Source organism: Rhododendron vialii, chromosome 13a (assembly GCF_030253575.1).
Source record: "Rhododendron vialii isolate Sample 1 chromosome 13a, ASM3025357v1".
NCBI lineage: Eukaryota > Viridiplantae > Streptophyta > Magnoliopsida > Ericales > Ericaceae > Rhododendron > Rhododendron vialii.
Window position 1 is genome coordinate 759,846 of NC_080569.1, and position 20,402 is coordinate 780,247.

At 37.0% G+C, this 20,402-nt stretch overlaps 2 protein-coding genes across 5 annotated transcripts; both read left to right on the plus strand.

Annotated features, from left to right (window-relative positions):
• The first annotated feature begins 6,806 nt into the window (after positions 1–6,806).
• Positions 6,807–9,327, plus strand: LOC131315026 (transcription initiation factor TFIID subunit 13). 3 transcript variants are annotated; one of them, XM_058344070.1, is made up of 5 exons: positions 6,807–6,932; positions 7,021–7,058; positions 7,991–8,050; positions 8,331–8,405; positions 8,729–9,327. In XM_058344070.1, the coding sequence occupies exons 1-5, from the start codon at positions 6,833–6,835 to the stop codon at positions 8,777–8,779; spliced, it is 324 nt and encodes a 107-aa protein (XP_058200053.1). In that variant the 5' UTR covers positions 6,807–6,832; the 3' UTR covers positions 8,780–9,327. The 3 variants fall into 3 exon arrangements, with proteins under 3 accessions (XP_058200053.1, XP_058200052.1, XP_058200054.1); XM_058344069.1 differs by having other exon boundaries at positions 9,007–9,327; XM_058344071.1 differs by lacking the exon at positions 7,991–8,050 and having other exon boundaries at positions 9,007–9,327.
• Positions 9,328–14,580: 5,253 nt separating this feature from the next.
• On the plus strand, positions 14,581–18,776 carry LOC131315027 (transcription factor MYB12). Of its 2 annotated transcripts, none has more exons than XM_058344072.1 (3): positions 14,581–14,833; positions 14,948–15,077; positions 17,921–18,776. In XM_058344072.1, the coding sequence occupies exons 1-3, from the start codon at positions 14,701–14,703 to the stop codon at positions 18,759–18,761; spliced, it is 1,104 nt and encodes a 367-aa protein (XP_058200055.1). In that variant the 5' UTR covers positions 14,581–14,700; the 3' UTR covers positions 18,762–18,776. The 2 variants fall into 2 exon arrangements, with proteins under 2 accessions (XP_058200055.1, XP_058200056.1); XM_058344073.1 differs by having other exon boundaries at positions 14,666–14,833; positions 14,958–15,077.
• Positions 18,777–20,402: the final 1,626 nt, after the last annotated feature.

Genomic DNA, 20,402 nt, shown 5'->3' on the forward strand with positions numbered 1-20,402 from the left:
CGATAATCGGAATTGTTCATTTTGTAGAGCTCGTCGAGTAGAATAATTATGCAAAAAATTAGCTTAATTGGATATCATTAAGTGCCTGATCGGAGCCCATATAACTCTAGGTCCATGAGTTACAGTGGATGATCCAGTGTTTTGGATCCATTCTTTTCAAAATAAAAAGGTTCCGATCAGGCACTTAATAATATCCAATTAAGCTAATTTTTTGCATAATTGTTCTACTTGACAAACTTTACAAAGTGAACGATTTCGATCATCGGAACGAGACCGGAATGAGCCCATAAATAAGCACAGTAGCACGCTGCTGTCTCCAAAGGGGACAGCCCCCCGCTTCCCCGTCACAAAGGTGTCACTTCCAATCCAACTTCACATTTGGCTTCAGACCAAAATAGGTAGCGATACAAATTAACCAAATATAGCATATCTTTGTCGATACTAGCATATTCCAACCAATTTTTATGTTCTGCAATAGGTTGACATTGACAAGGACCCTTTTGCAAATAATATTTTCATGTTGCATCTTGGTCATAATTAGGATCATAAGTTGGGATCTTATTTTTTAAGTCTCTAAGAGCATGTACATCAAGGAATATGTATTTTAGCTACTCAACAATAAGGGACAGAGAGAAAGGGGGGCACGTGCCCCCGCTCGAAACTAAAATAATTTTGTTATATTTTCGTATATTTTACATAATTATGAAATTAAGTGTACTATTATGTACACATAAAAACAAGTGCACATATCTTGAAAATATACATATAAAACTAGTTTTATGTTCCAATTTCGTCGTATGGTGCATTTATATATACTTGTTGATTTTCGAACTATTTGTCTTCTTGGATCGATTCTTCCTTAATTGTACTTATTTTTAACCGTCTATGAGCAATATTTTAAAATAATATCATTAATAAAACTATATCAATCATTTAAAACTTGTTGATGTTAATGTAAAACATACTCTCAAATTTTGTCTGAGATTTTGTGCTTATTTTTACATAATTTAAGTGAAAGTATGTGTTATATATTTTTGTAGTTTGTATTGCATGCCTTAATTATGTAACAATCTTATTGTGGTTAACTAGAAAAAAAAATTTCGCCACTATGATTAACAAGGTACCCCCACTAAACGACATTTTTGAATTCGTCCCTGTCAACAATCCCTTTTTTTTTTTTATCTATTCAAATCTCTCTCAATCCCACACCAATCCTCTTTATTATCATCTTTTTTCTTCTAAAATACCATAAAATATTAGTATTCAATTGCAGAGAGAGGACGAATGACGACGGGGAAGACAGAGGAAAGAGAAACAATAGTTGTTTAATCAATACCTCTGCTACAGTTGCTAGGTAAATATACCGAGGTTTTGTAGCAAATGTAGTTTACCGAAGGGAATTGTTAATCTGGTGCAGGTGAGTTTTCTCATTTCCACTCTCTATTTTACCTGCAAACCAGCATATACCTACTCTGATGTACTTGCTCTAATGCAGGCCGATATATTAGTTATTCTAGAAATTAATATAAGAGTTTTAGTTTATTATTTTTGATATTAGTATTTTTTTTTAGGAATTTGGAATCTTTCCATTTCATAAATTGCCTAGAATATTGAATTTTTTAAAATTAGGTTGATTCTATTTTCCTTTTTATTGTTTTTTTGTTTTCAATACGTACGTAGATTTAGTTTTTCATTATTTTAGTTTCTTTTTTTAGTATTTTTAGGTTATTATAATCGAATTGTAATTAAGCCTTTAAGGGCAAGGTGATTGTTATTTTTGATTAATAAAAATTGAGAGTTTTCTCATTATTGTGTGTTCATAGAGGGAGTACCTCTATACATGCTTGTTCGTGATTGTTCTTGTTGCGTATTTCTTCTTTTTCAACACGCCTCCTAAGCCTGCATCAGTCTCAGATCCGAATGGAGGTTGTCCTCATCGATACTAGTTAATTTTCTTGGCACAATTTTCGTCACTCGGACTACTAGAAGATGAAACTTCAGAGTGGAGTTTGGTCTTGTTATCTGAACTGAAAAAAAAGTAATACTAGATATATAAATGCAATGGACATCTCAAAACATATACTAATAAAGGAGTACTAGATTTTTCGTCTATCAAAAATCATAAGCAAGGGCAAGAGTGAACAACCAATAACCTCGATCAATACATGCAATTTATCAAAATATAGGTATATGTGTAAGTGTTATATACATACACACACACATGGGAAATGCTAGGTACAAAGAAAATTTACCTCGAAAGTACCCCGAAAACAGCAATCAATGGTTGAGAATCACTTTGATAATTGTGTCACACACATCAAAGTGAATCTCAACCACTAGTTGATCTTTTTGGGGTAATTTCGGGGTAATTTTTCTTTGTCCCTAGCATTTATGAAGTACGTAACTTGTAGTAGGACAAAAATCACCCAAAAAAAAAAAAGAAGGTGCCTTTTATTATAGTGTTAATAATTGGAAAGGTAAATGAGCAACCAATTAATTGCACAAAGTCCAGACTATTTAAAGTATGCTTCATTACCTCCTTCCACAATAATGAGACTCTTACTTCTATTGCACGCGAAAAGAAAAGCAATATGGATGAAGTAAATAGTGAGTAATACTTCGAAAATCATTAATTTATCCAAAAAAAATACTCTCCAAATCCCCAGTTGTAACCGAAATGGAGTAATAAAAGTAGTATATGTTAAGTAGATGGTAGCTAAATAGACCAACAACTCAAATGCAACTTTTGCCACACAATTATATATATGTTGACAAAAACAAATGGGTCAGGTCACTAGTATCACTAGGCCCTACAATTTTAAGACTCTTCTAAGTGTAATTTTTGAATCCTGCATACTCTAGTTGATTTCTAATAATGTAGTCTTTTGAGATAGTATTCATACCATACAACATGCAAAATGTGAAAAAGGAGACTGCCAACAGACTCTATATGAGCCACCATTATATAAGGTGGTTCTCACTGTAACCACCCGCGGCTCCGATCATTTTGTCATTTCTTTTGCTTTTTATCCTTCCATACCATTATTATTATTTGATTTGGCAAGCATACCATTATTTCCCTTGCAAGGCGATAGCTCATTAGCAATAGTGAAATGGTTGGGGTCTTGAATCCCAAAACCTCAACGCGTGGACAAAATGAATAATTCAAACAAGCAGGTACGCCTAAAGAAGGATCAACGAAAACTAAAACCGGATCGAATTTGAACTCAAAAATAAGTCTAAAAGTTTCGAAATGCTTTGTGAAGTCAGAAGAATAATATTTTTCTACAGACTTGCAAATATCTTTGACTTTAAACACAGTATATATAGTCATCTCAGGATCTAAAGATGTGTAGGGATTTTGAGAAGGAGCAACTAAAAGAGAATCAGCAAATATCTTTTTGTTTTTGTGTTTTGCATCAATGCATTTTCTTTTAATAAATAAAGAGTTTGAGTTGAAGTTAAAGTATGTAATTTATTATTCTCTCAAATTAGATTTATATATTTTTTGATACTTCACATATGTCATTAAAATTGACCTTGGACCACTCATTTGAGTTTTCTTTATTAAATAAATAGTTAAATGACTATAAAGCTATTTACAAATATTTTAAAAAATATAACAAAAATCTAGTGGTGACGGGATTAAATCACATGATTTCAATTCCGCCATCATTCAGTGACATGAATCATAAAATTTTGTTCTAACCAAGTAATGTTGTCATTAATTTAGAAGTATTCAAACTGAATTTCTGACGTATCGGAAAAAAAAAAAAAAGAAGTATTCAAAGTTACTTTTAAATGAAGAAAGAGCTTGTACTGCTTTATTACTTATCACACGGTCAATTCACCTGATTTTTCACAAAATCGTGGAGCAATGAATACACCATAAAAAAAAAAAAGTCTTAATTTTGAGTCCAGTAAAAAAATTGTGCGAAAGTAATCAAACATTTGAAGGTCTACATTTTATTTTATTTTTGGTATTAAACTAGAATACTACATGGGCCAAAAAAATGGGGCCTTCCCTATGTGGGAGGCATTAGGCAAAAGGCCTCAATGGCCTAGCCATTGGGCCACTCATGATCGTAGGGTTCCTCTCCCTTAAAGCAAAGATGAGGGACCAAACTTGCTTGGTTTATCTAACTATTACTTTCCGTCCGGATTTAATAGTCCCTTGTTCAATTCTAATCGTATAAAAAATGAGTTATATATTTAAATTGATAATAAATTTTATATCTAATATGGATCTTATTTGATAGATCTCAATTATTTCCATAAGATAATGTTTTCAAAATCACATAAAACATTATAAATTACAAGATATAATCGATTGAAAATTAACACGAACTCCAAAAAAATGACTATTAAATCCGGATGGAGGGAGTAATTGGCAAGAAGAGTAATGTTGGACTATTTAATTTTGGGGATGGGTTCTTTGTGGGCTAGTGACTAAATGCGAAGAGAGATCAATCTGTGACTAATGCTGTGTTTGGATGGATTTTTGAAAATTTTTGAGTTTGATTTTTGGGATAATGAGTATATAAAAAAATTAGGGTAATAATTGGAGACATGGATAATGAATGAATAAAGAAATGAAGGTAATGATTGAAAGTAGAGATAATAAGTGTTTTTTGAGTCGGAATTTTTTTTCCAAAATACAATCCGAACAAAGCATATTAAAAATTTATGTTAAAGCTTTATTTGGTCTGAACCAATCTAATGGGCAAATTCAAAATCCAAGCACAGTTTTCAGTAAAATCTTCACTAATGGCAGTGTTGTAAATTTGGAAAGGGAGAAATAATTTTGCAAATTTTGAGTCTCTATTGACTTGAGGAAAAAATTGGGTAAAACTCAATTTGATACAAGTTTGAGTAAAGGAGCTAAGCAGAAATTTTTTATTTTTTTTAGTTTAAGTGAAAAGAGTGTATTTAAATTTAGGAGTGTAAATTCTATCCGCCTTAGGTGGAAAATTAAAACACAAGTTTTCCACCACCATCAATTGTGGGCTCCATAGTGCGTATATTGTAGTAATTTGAACCGTTTATCTTGTAGAGCTCGGAGAATAGTATTTCTTTACAAAAAATCAGTTTTATCGGACATGGATAGCTATATAAAAAATTGAAGTTTGGTTTAAAAAATCAACGGTAGATAAGTTTAAAGTTAAACTATCCATAGCCGTCTATTTTATAAGCTAAAATTTAATTTTTGATATATCTATCTATATCCGATAAATGTGATTTTTTTGTGTAAATGTACTACTATTCAGGCCTTATAAGATGAATGGTTCGGATTTTTTTGTGAAAATGACGGCTATTGACGTATTTTAATAATTAATACCCGCCAAAGACATTTTCAACATTAACTTAGCTTGTCTTTCACGGATATTAATTATCAAAATATGTCCCGGCCGTTAGTTTCCCAGATCCCAAAACCAACGGGCCCAATAGACCGGGCCACTGGGTCAGGGTGACGGTCCTGCTTTACCAAAATCCGTTTTCAGCGGTTGTCTATCGGAGAAGTTAGGGCATGATTCATTCGAGTCAACCGCATACAGAGCAAGCTCCGGTGACCGTCGAGACCACTGAATTTCCCTTTTTTCTCCTTCCTAACGGGGAGCGCCGGCACCGTTGCCTCCTAGTAGCCTCTCTCTCTCTCTCTCTCTCTCTCTCTCTCTCATGTGTATATAGATGTTATGAACTCTGCTTCTGAATTATCCTCTACTTCGGTGCTTTATTATCTGCTGCCTTTTGACTTCTTAGTTATTTGCCAAGCCCTATCACAGAAGAAGCTGATAAATTATGAATTGCACAAGTAATGTTTTTCTCCTGATACTCGAGTTTCTTCTACATGCGTAGTTGCTTAGTGATTGGTAGTTAGGCTGATAAACGAGCCAAGCTACTCGAGTTCGAGCTCTTGTTAGCTCGTTAAAAGCTTATCCCGGATTGAAATATTACATGAATCAATCAAGCTTGAACAACTTTTAGGATCTCATTAAGTTTTCAAACAAAGCTCGAACAATCTACTACTCCACTCGCTTGGGTTATCATGCATAAAAGATTCAAGCTACTCTAGATTGGCTCAATTAAAGCTTGTTCGAGTTCGAATCGTCTCACCAACAAGCCAAACTTGAACATATTTTGAAGCTCATTAAGATTTCAAACCAGGCTTGAATCAGAACAACCACCTGCTCGGTTCATCATCTCATTTATGACCCATATTCGTAGTGAGCCTGTATTTTTTAAATTATTCGACAGTCCTCTAGGGTTGTGATCAGAGTGTTACTTTTCAAAAAAATTGAGGCGAAAGAGTTCGATATTTTCAATCTAACATGTTATTTATATTGTTTTCCAGTAATGTATTTCAAATTCTGTCCTTCAAGCTTTATCCTTGAGTGCGGATATGATTCTAGTGGAATTATTTGCATTATTGGTCTTGGTGGGTTTGTTGGTCTAATAAGTGACTATTGAGTTCAAAAAAAAGAAAGAAAGAAGAAGATAAGTGACTATTGGACTCATTCTTTCTCTTTCCTGAGTTTTAGGTTGAAAGGTTATTTGTTTAAGAATGGTTGAGAAATGAAAATTCTAAGGAGTTTTAGTTTGAAGTTTATATTCGCAGATGAAATTTTGAAGTTCATATTTACGATCCTAAGTTGTTACAGCCAGTTATTGCCTTCTCCCCTTAAGTTTGGAATATAGGATTTATATGGAAAACCATATTCTGTGTTGTTTCATATGGAAGATATGGATCAATTTGAATTTTTTCTTATCTATTTTATCTCTGTGTCACCAAACTTTGTGCAACAGACTAGAGGGAAGCTAGTGTCTTAAGAGAATGAGTAACTCTTCAGCAGGACCCAGTAAAGTGAGAGTTGGATCATCCCAGCCATCAGAAGCTGCACTTAAGCGCAAGCGAGGAGTTTTTCAGAAAGATTGTAGGTGCTTACATACTTTGCATGCATTGAAAATTATTCTTTAGGAAGAGTTTAACTTACACCAGTATCTTTATCTGGGTTGTAACAGTGCAGCACATGATGTATGGTTTTGGTGATGATCCCAATGTACGTATTACTTCCACATAAATATTTTCCTTTTCGTGGATGAAATTGTATGTACTGCTACTATATTTACCGAACACGAGGACTTGGCCAGTCTTTCTTGCCCATGCTTATGAAAACATTGTCAATAGGTTATCAATGAATTCTTTTGTGATTTATGTGCCTCTTAGTCTTATTGTATGTGACAGCTTGTTTGTGGTAGTCTTTTGGTTCGTACTGCCTCCCCCTTTTGGCATGGCAATTATGGTTTTCTAGATTCACTTTATCAGATAAACAACTTTCATCCTCAACATATTTTCTTGTGGGGATTGTGAGCAGTACATTACCAGAGATCTTCTATGTTGTTGTGTTCAGCTGCACCAGTGTTATCTTGGGTCACTCATGCCTTAGTTCTGGATTTTACGACAAACAACTATGTTAACTGATACATTGTGTACTTTCATTTGTGCATGACTCAGTTTCATGGAGAGGCGGGGTAAACAATTGTATCAATATTTGGTTCATACATATTTTATGTCAATCTGATCCACAATCATAGTGCATTTATCCTAGTTGGGATCTTATTGCAAACTGTAGTTCATTTTCCTGCTGTATTGTTTCCTTATTTGGCTTTCTCAGAGATGAAAAGATCTTGCTCATTTTATTTATTCCACTGTTAGACTTTGGGAAGATTAAGTACCAGAATTGGAGTTTTTGTCCTGCCTGAGTTGTGCAAGATGTTCATATCAGTCAGTATGTGATGGAAATTTTTTGCTTATGCAAAAAGAGTTAGAAATGTCATATTTGATTTTTGTGGAAGTTTCTTATTTTCACCCAATAAATAGCTGGATGTACACATTGCAGTAAAAAATTTAGTTCTCCTATAGTCCTATATATGAGAGGCTCATCACAATGAAAACAGTTTATTTATTAATTTCATTGTGCTGCACGGTTAGCCGCTTCCAGAAACTGTTGCGCTCGTGGAGGACATTGTTGTGGAGTATGTAACTGATCTGGTAAGTTAGATTACCTGTGTATTCTTTAATTTGCAATATAGGATTCTAAACTCCATCCTCCCTCACCCCGCAAACCCCCTTTTTCCCCTTTCCAACAGCCCGCCCTGGGGTTTCATGTGCATGCCGCTTAGGCTTGCTTCTTACGTTTTGCTTTTGGGAGGGTTACGGCTGTTGGCAGTTTTGGGTTTGGCGGGAAGTGAATATGCTAGTAGGCTTAAGATATACTAGCATGTTTCGTTTAAGAGATACGGAACGTTTTAAGCGCGTGAAATTTCTGCAGGTGCATAAAGCTCAAGATATTGCATCGAAAAGGGGAAAGCTATTAACTGAGGATTTCTTGTTCCTAATTCGTAAGGTGTGTTCTGCGTTGCTTATTATATTCTCTTGTTCTTTTCTTGTGCTTTTCTTTTGGAGATTGGAAGCATATTTTTTTCCCAAATTAGAAGTTTCAGTTTTATTTGGTCAGATCAGATTGAAATAATTTTCATGATACGATGAGCTACGACAAACAAAATGTCCTCTCTTTATCTCTCTCTGCTCAAATAGTTCAATGACTTAACAAAACTCAATCGAGGAAACACGTATTTAATCACTAGCTCTCACTGATGTCATTATCCTAGATTTTGTTTAGCTTTTTTGAAGGCATCAGAAATAATTAACTTCATTTGCTGCTTTCAGAATATGGTGTGGGTCTATGACATCGTGTGCCAGCAACCAAAGATAAGCTAACTGGGCTACTTTGTTGATTTTCTTCCCTTCCCCCAATTAGCTTCAACAAAATTATGCGGGCTAACGTTTTCTCTGAAACGTACTCTTGAGGATCATGTGGCCTGTTCTTGCTTTTTGGAATTCGACCTATTATCTTAACATGTGAATGAGTGTACTAATTGGTTTTTTTTTTTTTTTTTCATTTGGTTGTGTGCCTAATATAAACTCAATCATTTGGTCGTTTGTAGGACCTGCCTAAGCTCAACCGCTCGACAGAACTGCTGTCTATGAATGAGGAACTGAAACAAGCAAGGAAGGCTTTTGAGGTTGACGAAGAAAAGCTGGCAACAATTGAGTGATACGGGAATGGAACTCTCCCTTTTTCCTCAGTTTACTCTTCTTCAGTGAGGTCTACGAGTTACTATATGGTATGTCTTTTGTGTCGCAGTGTAAAAACAAATGAACTGTCCTCAACTAATACAAGTTGGAGTTTGATAGATCTTTATTCGAGTATTGTACACTAAACAATTGCTCTGGCCTTGGATGCATTACCTGGTAGAATTTGAATCTGTGATTTGTAGCATTACGTTATTGACCTTGTGAGATTTTTAAGCTTGGCACAGGGGTGTGAGGACATCGACTTTTAATAGTAGGAAACGGGCACTGAGTGTCTGACAAAAGCCTATGTAATGGTCCATTCCGGGTTTGATTGGGCCTTGGGGAAACCAAAGCCTGGTCCTTGATGGCTGGCCTTGTGATGGTTGTAAAACCGTATCACCCTCTTTTCACGCTCCGGTTGCTTGCTGCCTTTGACTGCGTCGAGCCCCGGGAAAGGAATTGGCTAGAATCACCACCACTATCGCAGCACGTGTTTTCAACGAAAGGATGCGCTGCAAGCTGACCAGGGGCTCCCCACAGCGACTCTCCGTCAGTATCAATGCTCTTCTCTTGCTGCATTTGGATGCCGTTTCACTCCTCTCCTTTTCTGTCTTCAGAGGTTTCATGACCACTTGATTCTCTCTACTCCTAGCTTCGCACCCTCAAGCTCCTCCAGTGACATCCAGCCCAATACGATCATTGCTACGGACCGGCAAAGTTATTGCTCGATTGGGGGTTATAGTGGTGGGACGGGCCGGCGAAGTTATACTTTGGGAGTGCTTGTGATTGCTGTGGTAAATGGATGTTGAATTACAGCTTTGAATTCTGCTTTAAATCATAGATTCTAGATTTTTGTAAAAACAAAAAAAGCTTGTTTACAATAGCTTGAAATTATAATTAACCTACAGTAAAAGCTGGTACTATTTATTGCAAAAAATAAAAAAATAGAAATCAGTTTTTAGGATATTTAGAATCTAAAATCTGACCGCAAAGCATCTCATCCCAGCTTCTTTGGACTCGGAACACCCCAAGCATTGCATCAACATCTACCACACCACTTTTTTTTTAACGGCAAAATAACATTTTATTAGGGGGAGAAGAAAGGTATCTAAGCAAAAGTTGGAACCAAAGCAAATGGACGAGACCAATGCAACACATGAGAGCCTAAGAAGTCCAAATATATAATAAACAGCACAAAAAATCCAAAGGGTCTAAAAGCCCAAATACAACAATGAAAGCCCAACCCAAAAGAAAATCCTAAATCTAACCCATGAGCCGCCTCCTCCCGTCACAGACAGAACAGCCACTACTGCCGGATTTCATCACCAACATCCACCAAGCCACTATAGGCCACCCATGGTACAAAAATCCGAAACCAGTAAATCCAAACTGCCGCGGAATATTTATACCTGCAAAACAAGAAAAAGAACAAGAGACGTGGGATATTTATACGTGGGGCAGTTACTGCACAACTATTTACCTTTTCGGCCTTAAAGTTACTGAGGTGGGGAAGTTGATTAATGTGTAAAATACTACTAATATTTTTGTGGGTGACAATTTAGGAAGAGAAAAGTGTGAGCCAGCCTCAAGGCAGTCAAGGGAGTCGTCACCGAAAGGGGTCCTCTAAACCCCAATTTTAATTTTCTGAATTTTCTACTTTTAAAAAAAAAATAAAAAAGAACCCCACGTCCAAAGAGAAATGTTGCAGTTGCTGACAAACAGATTTTGACAATTCCAAACGTGCCAACCGCCAAGCGCAGCCCCACAATCTCAGAGTGAACCGAACCACGGTCTCTTAATGTGTTCATTTTGGTCGAAGTTCATCTGATTGTCTGAGTTCCTGTTGTCTTTTTTTCTTTGTTAGCAATATATCTCCTTTTGAGATTGCTATAGGATATATGAATTTTCCGTTGCAGAAGATGTGTCAGGCGATACCTGGACTGGGAATGAAAGACATCAATCACCTCATTCTTTCTCATTATGTATCAGTTAGATGATTAGTTTCGCTTTGTCCAAATTATCTGTAATGAATTGTGTAAGTGTCGTTGGGTTTTATCAATTAATGCAGTACCTCTCACTTTTGTAAAAAAAAAAAAAATTAATTTAAACATTAGAATACTCTTGCCGTGGAAATAAAAAAATGTAATTTGAACATTATATATAACAAACGAACTTGAACGAACTTTAGGGAAGGAATACAGGCTCAAATTTAAATACCTTGATTCGTTTAATTAGCAGCCTATTTATAGGTGGACACGTACCTTTTGCCCAGCAATGTTACTCCATCAATGGCAACCTAATGCTAGTCCCCAACCGTACTTGGGAATTTCGATCGAAATGTCAAATCCATGCATGCATGCACTTATTAGTTCATAGTATCTAGAACTTCCTTATTGTATTGCGACACGTCACCCTATATTATTAATTAGAACTACTGTTTTGCCACGTGACGCAATATAATTAATTTGGAGGAATAAATATTTACACCGACGGTGTAAAGAATTTATTCTCCTTCCTTAAGTGCTTATGTCTACAGACTATATATTACAGTAAAAGCTCTCACCTAGGGCTAGGAGTAATAGACTCGAGAGAGACAGGGCAGATGCAGCTAGCTAGGAATTAACACCCAGCCCACAACCCTCGCACGCTACTTATTAATGGAGTAATTTACCGGCCGGCCCTCCCAAAAAACAAGAGAAGTACTAGTATTTGACGAATGTTAACTTCCAAACATGAAGGCCAGGCGGATACATGAGTTTTTAGTTAATTAAGTACAGTGCTCCTACGTACTTGTGAAACAAAAGCGAAGGCCGGAAGGTTCCGGCCGGTATCTATGCGTAGTACACAGTTTGGCAGTTGGACCTCCCACCCCCCTCCCTTGCACTTCTTCAAACTCAACACGGATGGGCTGTCAACCACATTGCTAACAAGGGACGGAACCAAGATCTTGTAAACACGGGGGGCCAACCTATGAACACGATTTTGAAATTTGAAGGTTCGGAAATCTAATAGTTTGTTTGGTTTAAATTTTGAGGGAGGTTTTTTTGGGTAGTAAGCAGAGAGATAGAAAAAGAAATGAGATCAATAATTGAAGGAAAAACTTATGGGAGACCGTGCACAGAGAGAGAAATTGGGTTTTGGGACAAAAAACGAACAATACCTAGATGTTCTTACCAAACAAAAAAACAAAAAAAAATTTAAAAAAAAAAAAAACCCGAAACCACGCGGGGGCCTTGGCCCCCATATGCTTACACCTCCCTCCGTCTCTGTTGCTAACGATTCTGCATCAACTGGAGGCCAGCCTTATCCGTGACAATTCGATCGGGCCACTGGTGTAGCGCTTTTCACCAGAAAATGCTAGCCAACTGTAGCACCATGGCGGAACTTTGGGCGGCCATTTGGGATGGCCTTAACTTTGCTCTCATGCAAGACATGAAAACCACCCTCTCAGTAACTGACGCTCAAATTGCTATTCAGCTTCTCTCAGCTAGGAACGTAGAAAACCACCCTCTCCATAACATCATCTTTGGTTGCAGGTCCCTTATGCTGCAGTTTGTCAACGTTAAACACATTTTTCGAAAGGCCAATATGTGTGCCGATACGCTTGCAAATGATATCCCAATTTCTGTGAGGAACTTGTATTTTTATATTTGCATTTTGTCTTGTATTTCTTCGTGCAGACTATTTGGAGATTTCGTATCCCAGACATGTAATCGTCAACGCTTTCTCGTTTTTTAATGAAATTCAATTTAATCAGAGAGAGAGAGAGGTGGCATTTGATCCGTATGGAATTTATTGATCGAAATGTGTAGTACACAGTTAGGTAGATAGATATTTCTCCTACTAGCCGAGATTTGTCTAGAGTCTAGAGAGAGAGAGAGAGAGAGAGAAAAGTGGCATACTGGCATTTGGTCCGTATTGAATTTATTGATCGAAAAATGCCTAGAGTACAGAGTTTGGCAGATGGAGTATTATTATTACTAGCCGCCGAGATTTGTGTAGAGTCTAGTACCAATCTTCCGGAGGGAGGGGGGCTGCTGCGCCCCATTTTGGGGCCTACCCCGGTCTCATTTCGATGATCTGAATCGTTTATTTTGTAGAATTCGTCGAGTAAAATAATTATGCAAAAAATCAGCTTAATTGGATATCATTAAGTATCTGATCGGAACCTTTTTATCTTAAAAAAAATGGATCGAAAACACTAGATCAAATCCACTGTAACCCATGGACTGAGAGTTATATGGGCTCCGATCAGGTATTTAATGGTATCCAATTAAGCTAATTTTTTGCATAGTTGTTCTACTCGACGAGTTCTACAAAGTGAACGATTCAGATCATCAGAGCGAGACCGGAATGGGCCCCAAAATTGGGACAGCAGCACGCTTGGGGACAGCATCCCCCGTGTCCCAATCTTCCAGTTGTGGGCCCATCGGAGGTTTATAATTAGGGTTTTGCGAAAACAGTATACCGATTACTCCTACTGTATTTAAGAAGTAAGAACGAATGGAAGTTAATACTATTTCTGATGAAAATTAAGCTACAAAATCACTAATAATGTCCGTCAAATTTATAGTATAATAATCAACAACTTTATTTGCATCCATGTCGTATTTATTTCTCTTCACTTATTATCTAAAAAACATCCCACAAAACCGAGAAATTTTTCAACGATGATCCGGATTGAAACAGTCTTTCCATTTTCTTTTTCCTTCTTTTTAAATCTATTCAGTACCTCTGCATCCGGACCGATGTCGATTACACTTTTGAATGGCCTGGATGCATTGCATAAGTATCATGTCAGCAGTACCCTATTTGCACCAAAAAATTTCTCCACAAAACCTTTACCAAAACAACCCTCTTAGAGTTCGTGAATATTTGAAGGACAGCACTAAGTGAAAATAATGCAAAGGGGGTAGTAAATTACTTCCTGGATGGGGGTGATAAAAGAACCCCACCCCCCCCCCCCCCCCCTAACAAACTATAAGGTACAGTAGTAGCACACGAGGCCCTCGGCGTCGGACAAGGCCACATTAATGGTGATCGAAGAAACCCCCAGGCCCCCTGCCCCCCTTCCTAAACTATAGGTTACAGTAGTACACAGAGGCCCTCGATCGACGTCAGACAAGGCCACAATGGTGATCGACCCCCAGGCCCCTTGCCCCGCTTCCTAAACTATAGGCTACAGTAGTACACAGAGGCCCTCGACGTCGGACAAGGCCACAATGAAGATCAGGGCAAGGTTTGTATCGTGGGAGTCGTGGCTTATTCCTCCACCACTCCATCGCCTCCCCAGTTTAATTTACTACTACTAGTACTGTACTACTACTACTACTACTACTACTACTACTACTACTACTACATCGATCACTAGCCTAGCTCACCGGCCCCCACCCCTAGCAAGGCTACCTATAATCTTTCTCTTCTTATAAATTCCACATTTCACCTCTCTTTCTATACCCCCACATTAATATTTGAGCACTCCAAATAAAACTCCGAAAGACCAACGTTTCCGTATATTTTATTCTCCCTCTCTCTCCCTCTCTCTCTCTGCGTGTGTGTGTGAAATGGGGAGAGCACCGTGCTGTGAGAAAGTTGGATTGAAGAAGGGTAGATGGACAGCGGAAGAAGATGAGATATTGACTAATTACGTTCATACTAATGGGGAAGGTTCATGGAGGTCCTTACCCAAGAATGCAGGTGATATATATATACTTATGTTTGTGTGCATGGTTTTTGGAATATGCATGCATGGGATACATATATATACTTATTTCTGGTTGTGGTAATATATTATGCATGGTTTTGAATTAGGGTTACTTAGGTGTGGGAAGAGTTGTAGACTGAGATGGATTAATTACTTGAGATCTGACGTGAAGAGAGGTAACATATCTCCCCAAGAGGAAGAAATCATCGTCAAACTGCATGCTAATTTGGGGAATAGGTAAATCACTCTTTCCTTTCCTTTCTCGCTCTCCTCCCTCCCTTATGACATGCATGTATGTCGGGAAAATGATGGCTCATGACGTGTTTTGATAATTAATACCTATTAAGGACATGTTGAAACTATTTGTTAATGCTGAAAATGTTTTTGACAGATATTAATTATCAAAACACGTCATTGGCTGTTATTTTCCCATGCATGTCTCACTAGTCACTAGTCATTCGTGTCAACATCGGCAGCGCACTGATCTTTGGGTACCAACTGAGGAACATCTGATCAGCTTTATGTTTTGGTTTTTTTCGATTGGCATCTTAATTGGCAATAAATTTTTTTTTTGCCTTTTTGTTTGGTTTCTTTAAAAAAAAATCCGACCGGCTTGAACATAGATTTTGTTTTTGGGAGTAGAAGACAGAATATGTGTACTCTTCAAGGCTCTATCAACACGATTCTTCTTCTACTGTGTTAATTCCATCTTTGGATCTTTATCACTTGTGGAACTTTCTTTTTCGTTTAAAAAAAAAAACCCAGAAGTCATTGGCGTCATCGTCTATCATCACTTGCAAGCTCACATATTATAAAATGACATACACTTTAGCCAAAAAGATCAATACAAATAGGATTAGCATAAAGCACACTTCTTTTGTGACGATCTGAATTTATGTAATTTTGCTATAGCTTGTTCTCAAAAGAGGAAAGTACGGATATCGCTGTGCATGACAAGATAGTCCGGTTTCCCGCCAACCAAGGACACATGACATTTCTTGATTCGCCCAAGTCCCTTCTTGATTCGCCTAAGTCCCTTCTTTCCTTGCCTATTGAAACCACATTCACCGTGAACCAAAAAAAACTCCTACTTTTTAGGAAAACTCCTCCACGTAATTAGGAAATTACATTTTACAATCCCATTATTCTAGGAAATAGATTACCGTGTATACTTATTATGTATGAGAAATAAAGAAATCAATTGAAGCTCGGTTTCTAAGAACTAAACCGTTAATAGAAATCAATTTAAGCTGGGTATCTAAAACTAAACCCTAATCATAATAGCAGTAGATCGACCGGATCACCCCGAAGAAAACTACATAGTTCCGCATGCTAATATTGTTCATCAAGGAATAAATATTCCATAGCAAAAATGTCATTACTGTCCTAATTCTGGCAATTTCATGCCGCAATTGAACAATATTCTCATCGGTGTAGCGAAAAAATTGTAATCGGTAACATCATTTTGCAACAGCAAGAAGTTGGCTTATTATTCATCGAAGAACAAGATTATGCATAGAGTTAGAAAAATTCCATTAGATTTTTCCCATTTTTTTATTTTTTTAAACGGAGGCTTTCTCCATTCTCGTGCTTTTTGCGTTTTTTAGAAGACATGGAAGAGAGAAACTGAAATTTCCTAATTACATGGAGTTTTCCTAAAAGTATGAGGGTTTTTTTTTTTTTTTGGCGGATCAAGAGATCGAGTTGGAGGAAAACCGGACTCTGACAAGATTGGTGGGTTATATTTGAACCTAATGTATCTTTTGCCTAAGAGCATCCGCAATGGAAATAATCAAAATCAATAACTAAAATGTGTCACGTCAGCATTTGATTATCCATTTAGTTCATAATCAAACATAACAACATCTACCTTCACATTGGTTATTTTTGTATTCCTAACAAAAAAAAACCCCACAATACGCAATGCACCTATGTCCAATCACAAACGAGTTTCAATCACGCACCCGACTACAACAAATTATTTGTCTCGATGAGACGATTCCAATGTAAGGTGTTTTTGAGTTTTAAGTTTGGTTATTAGGTTTGGTTATTGAGTTTTGGTTATTAGTAAAAGTTGTTAAGTTTTGTTATAGAATGAGTAAAATTTGGTTATTTGTTAAACGATTTGTAATTTTGCTTATTACAATGTGAGGTATTTTTTAAGCATTATTGTTAAGCTTGCTTATCCACACTCATTTGCTTATTACAATGGAGATGCTCTAACAACTACTCCCGATCAAATTTTTTTAAAATGAGGGACTTTCATTTTCCGATCAAATTTTGAAAATCCAAACCGTTCAATGTGTGCAGAACGTGATTTTAAGGGTCCCCGTGAGAAATCAGCAAAAAAAATGACCGGGAAGGGCTTCATCCGAGCAGTTTTTTTTGAACCGTTCAATGAAAACTGCTCGGATGAAGCCCTTCCCGGTCATTTTTTTTGCTGATTTCTCGCGAGGACCCTTAAAATCACGTTCTGATCACTTTGAGCGGCTCGGATCATCGAAATTCAATCGGAAAGGGGAGTCCCGCATTTTAAAAAAATGCGGGATCCCTTACCGGAACCCGACTGTATATATATATATATATATATATATATATATATATCTAAATTTTTACTGGCTATATACAAGGATGGGACAGGGGATCTAGTGGCGGCAACCGGCACGACAAGAATTTTAGAAAATATAATTATTATATGTAAAAAAAAAAATTATACCCAACTTATATAGTCTCACAACCACTAGATTTTTTTAGTATACATTTCGCCATTGTTAGGGTAGAATCCTGGTTCCGTCCTTGGCTATATATAAGAATATATACCAAAGTTCTTCCAATAATAGTGCTTGCTTTCTTGTTCAAATGCAATCGATCCTAATCGATATGAGAAAGTAGCGAATCGGGCGGTTGCTAACTGTTATCAGAAGATTTCATGTCTTCTTTTTTTTATATATATCATTTTCCGATAGTAATTAAATATATCAGTCTTTAAACCAAAAAAAGGTAGCAATACGCAAGATGCTAGCTAATTCGTAGTTGGTATGATCAACTTATGCACACTGATGGTGTCATCTTATTTACAGGTGGTCTATGATAGCGGGTCAATTGCCGGGAAGAACAGATAACGAGATAAAGAATTACTGGAACTCTCATCTGAGTAGAAAAATTCACAGCTTTAGGAGCCCTAATTGCAACCAACCATTACCCCCGGTGACCATGGACTTAACCAACACCGGTGTTGCACCCAAGCGAAGAGGCGGTCGAACGAGCCGAGCAGCCATGAAAAAGAACAGGAGCTATTTTCCCACAAAGGGTCCCAAAATACCCCAAGAAATAGGATTTATTCCGAACACTGGACTAGTGCCAATGCACCTTACACCAACTTTAGACGCCGAAGCAAATACTAATGAAATTGTAGGTGTGTCTAGTCCTAATTATCAAAGTCACGTAAACGGAATGTCAGGCTGTGGGGAGGAGAGAGAAGGGTTGGTGATGTGCCCTTGTGAGGAGAGAGAAAGTGATGGTTCAATATCAATGTATAATGAAGGGGTAGAGAATAGTGGCATGGAGTCGTGGGTTCATGACATTATGGGGGATGAGATAGTGGACCCAAAAGGGGTTATGAATTTAGGTGAGGAGGAGGAGAGAGAGTACTCTAAGGTGGTGATGAATGATGCCGTGATCATTAATAGTGAGGAGAGAGAGAGTGGGGCCATGAGCAGCTCAAATGGAGATCAGACTACTAATAATGGTGAATTGCAATCTTGCCCTTCAACGAAAACCAGTAACTGGGATTTGGATTGGGATGCGGTGGTTCAAGGGCATGAGCTATGGGGTATTGAGGAAGAGAAGATGCTATCTTGGTTTAGGGGAATTGACAACATTGAGAAGCAAGAATCTATGGTTGCTTGGCTGCTCTCTTAATTTCATTTAATTTCTAACACCTGCTCCGCCCGCCACCTCCCCCCACCCGGTTGGAGCGACTTTTAAAATTTTCATGTAATTGTTAAATATACGGACAATCTCTCTTCAAATGATTATTGTTAGGCTTTTTTTACCTTTTTGGTCCCCAAAATATTAGCGAGTCGTCAATTTGGTCCCCAATATATGAATTTAGCCAATTTGGTCCTCAACGTTTAAAATGTGTGCCAAAATGGTCCTCATTCCCAACGGCATTTGCCTCTTCCGTCAAAAGGGGGGACATGAATGGAATTTCACCCCCTTTACACGTAACTTATGCCTAGTTTGGCATTATAAGCCAAACGGGTTATTTTTTTGGACAAAAAATTGCATTTGTTAGTTTTTCATCTATTTTTTGAGAATATTGCTTCTTCATGACGAGAATAATCTAAAAAGTAAAAAATTAAGATCGAAATATATTTTTTTTAATAAAGAAAAAAAACTTGGCTTATCGGCTTTTTTTTTTTGTCTTTATTAAAAAAAGATTGGGTTTTATTGTAATTTTTTTTTACTTTTTAAATTCCTCTTGTCATGAAGAAGCAATAATCCTCAAAAAATCGACGAAAAACTAACAAATGCGATTGTTTTTTGAACAAGGACAATAAATAAGTCAACAAAAAAATCTTGGGTAAACAAAACCTCTGTGTGTGTGTGTGTGTGTGTTTTCTTTTGAGTGTTACAATCTATATAAGAGGTGGGGGATGAAATTTGGCGGGAAAAAGCTCTCCATGAGAAGAAAACATGTACAGGGGTGAAATATCATTCATGACCCATTGACGGAAGAGGCAAACGCCGTTGGGAAGGAGGACCATTTTGGCACACATTTTAAATGTTGGGGACCAAATTGGCTAAATTCATACATTGGGGACCAAATTGACAACTCGCTAATACTTTGGGGGACCAAAAAGGCAAAAAAGCCATTATTGTTATGTATGAAAAGGATATACATTTTACACAGTAGCGGATTCATAATTTTAACGTAGAAGAGGCACCAAGTACTCATGTTGATTTTTAATATTTTTGTCCAAAATCAATTGCAATACAATGACATGAACTACACTTAAGTGGAGAATTCATCAATAAGCACAAAAGTTTCGCATAGTAGTAGTTTCTCCTCTTCTTCTTTTATTCCTATCAAGCTATGCATGGCTCGTCAAAAGCATAAATCAAAAACTCATCAAAATCCTAATGGGAGTATATAGTAGGTAGATTCAACTCATAAATAGAATGATCAAAGGTTTCAAAATAGGGATGTACGTAATTGTAAGTAGGGGAAATTCAAGGAGTCACGTGGCCCCTCTAGTCCTTGGGTGGCTCCGCTAGGGATTATACATTCATATAGTATTCTTGCACGGAATGTAATTAACTTTCCAACAAACTAAATTGTTTGGGTAATGAGTGTGGAAACCATATTCATTTTGGGACTTGAAGAAGTTTTTTTTGGGTATTGAGTGGATATTGGTAGATAAAGAAATGAAAATAATAATTAGATATAAAATTTATTTCAAATCGTGTGCAGAGAAATAACTAAGACTTGAGACCCAAAACAAACTGGTCTTTCATATGGGTCCCTTCGCAATCAAGTGCAAAGAGATGAATTCCCTG

Bases quoted from the DNA above. Each gene is read 5' to 3' on its own strand.
- LOC131315026 (XM_058344069.1), top strand. From the start codon at position 6,833: ATGAGTAACTCTTCAGCAGGACCCAGTAAAGTGAGAGTTGGATCATCC. The intron at 6,933-7,020 runs GTAGGTGCTTAC...GGGTTGTAACAG, and splicing joins AGGAGTTTTTCAGAAAGATT to TGCAGCACATGATGTATGGT. The intron at 8,051-8,330 runs GTAAGTTAGATT...AAATTTCTGCAG, and splicing joins TGGAGTATGTAACTGATCTG to GTGCATAAAGCTCAAGATAT.
- LOC131315027 (XM_058344072.1), top strand. From the start codon at position 14,701: ATGGGGAGAGCACCGTGCTGTGAGAAAGTTGGATTGAAGAAGGGTAGA. The intron at 14,834-14,947 runs GTGATATATATA...GTTTTGAATTAG, and splicing joins GTCCTTACCCAAGAATGCAG to GGTTACTTAGGTGTGGGAAG. The intron at 15,078-17,920 runs GTAAATCACTCT...TCTTATTTACAG, and splicing joins CATGCTAATTTGGGGAATAG to GTGGTCTATGATAGCGGGTC.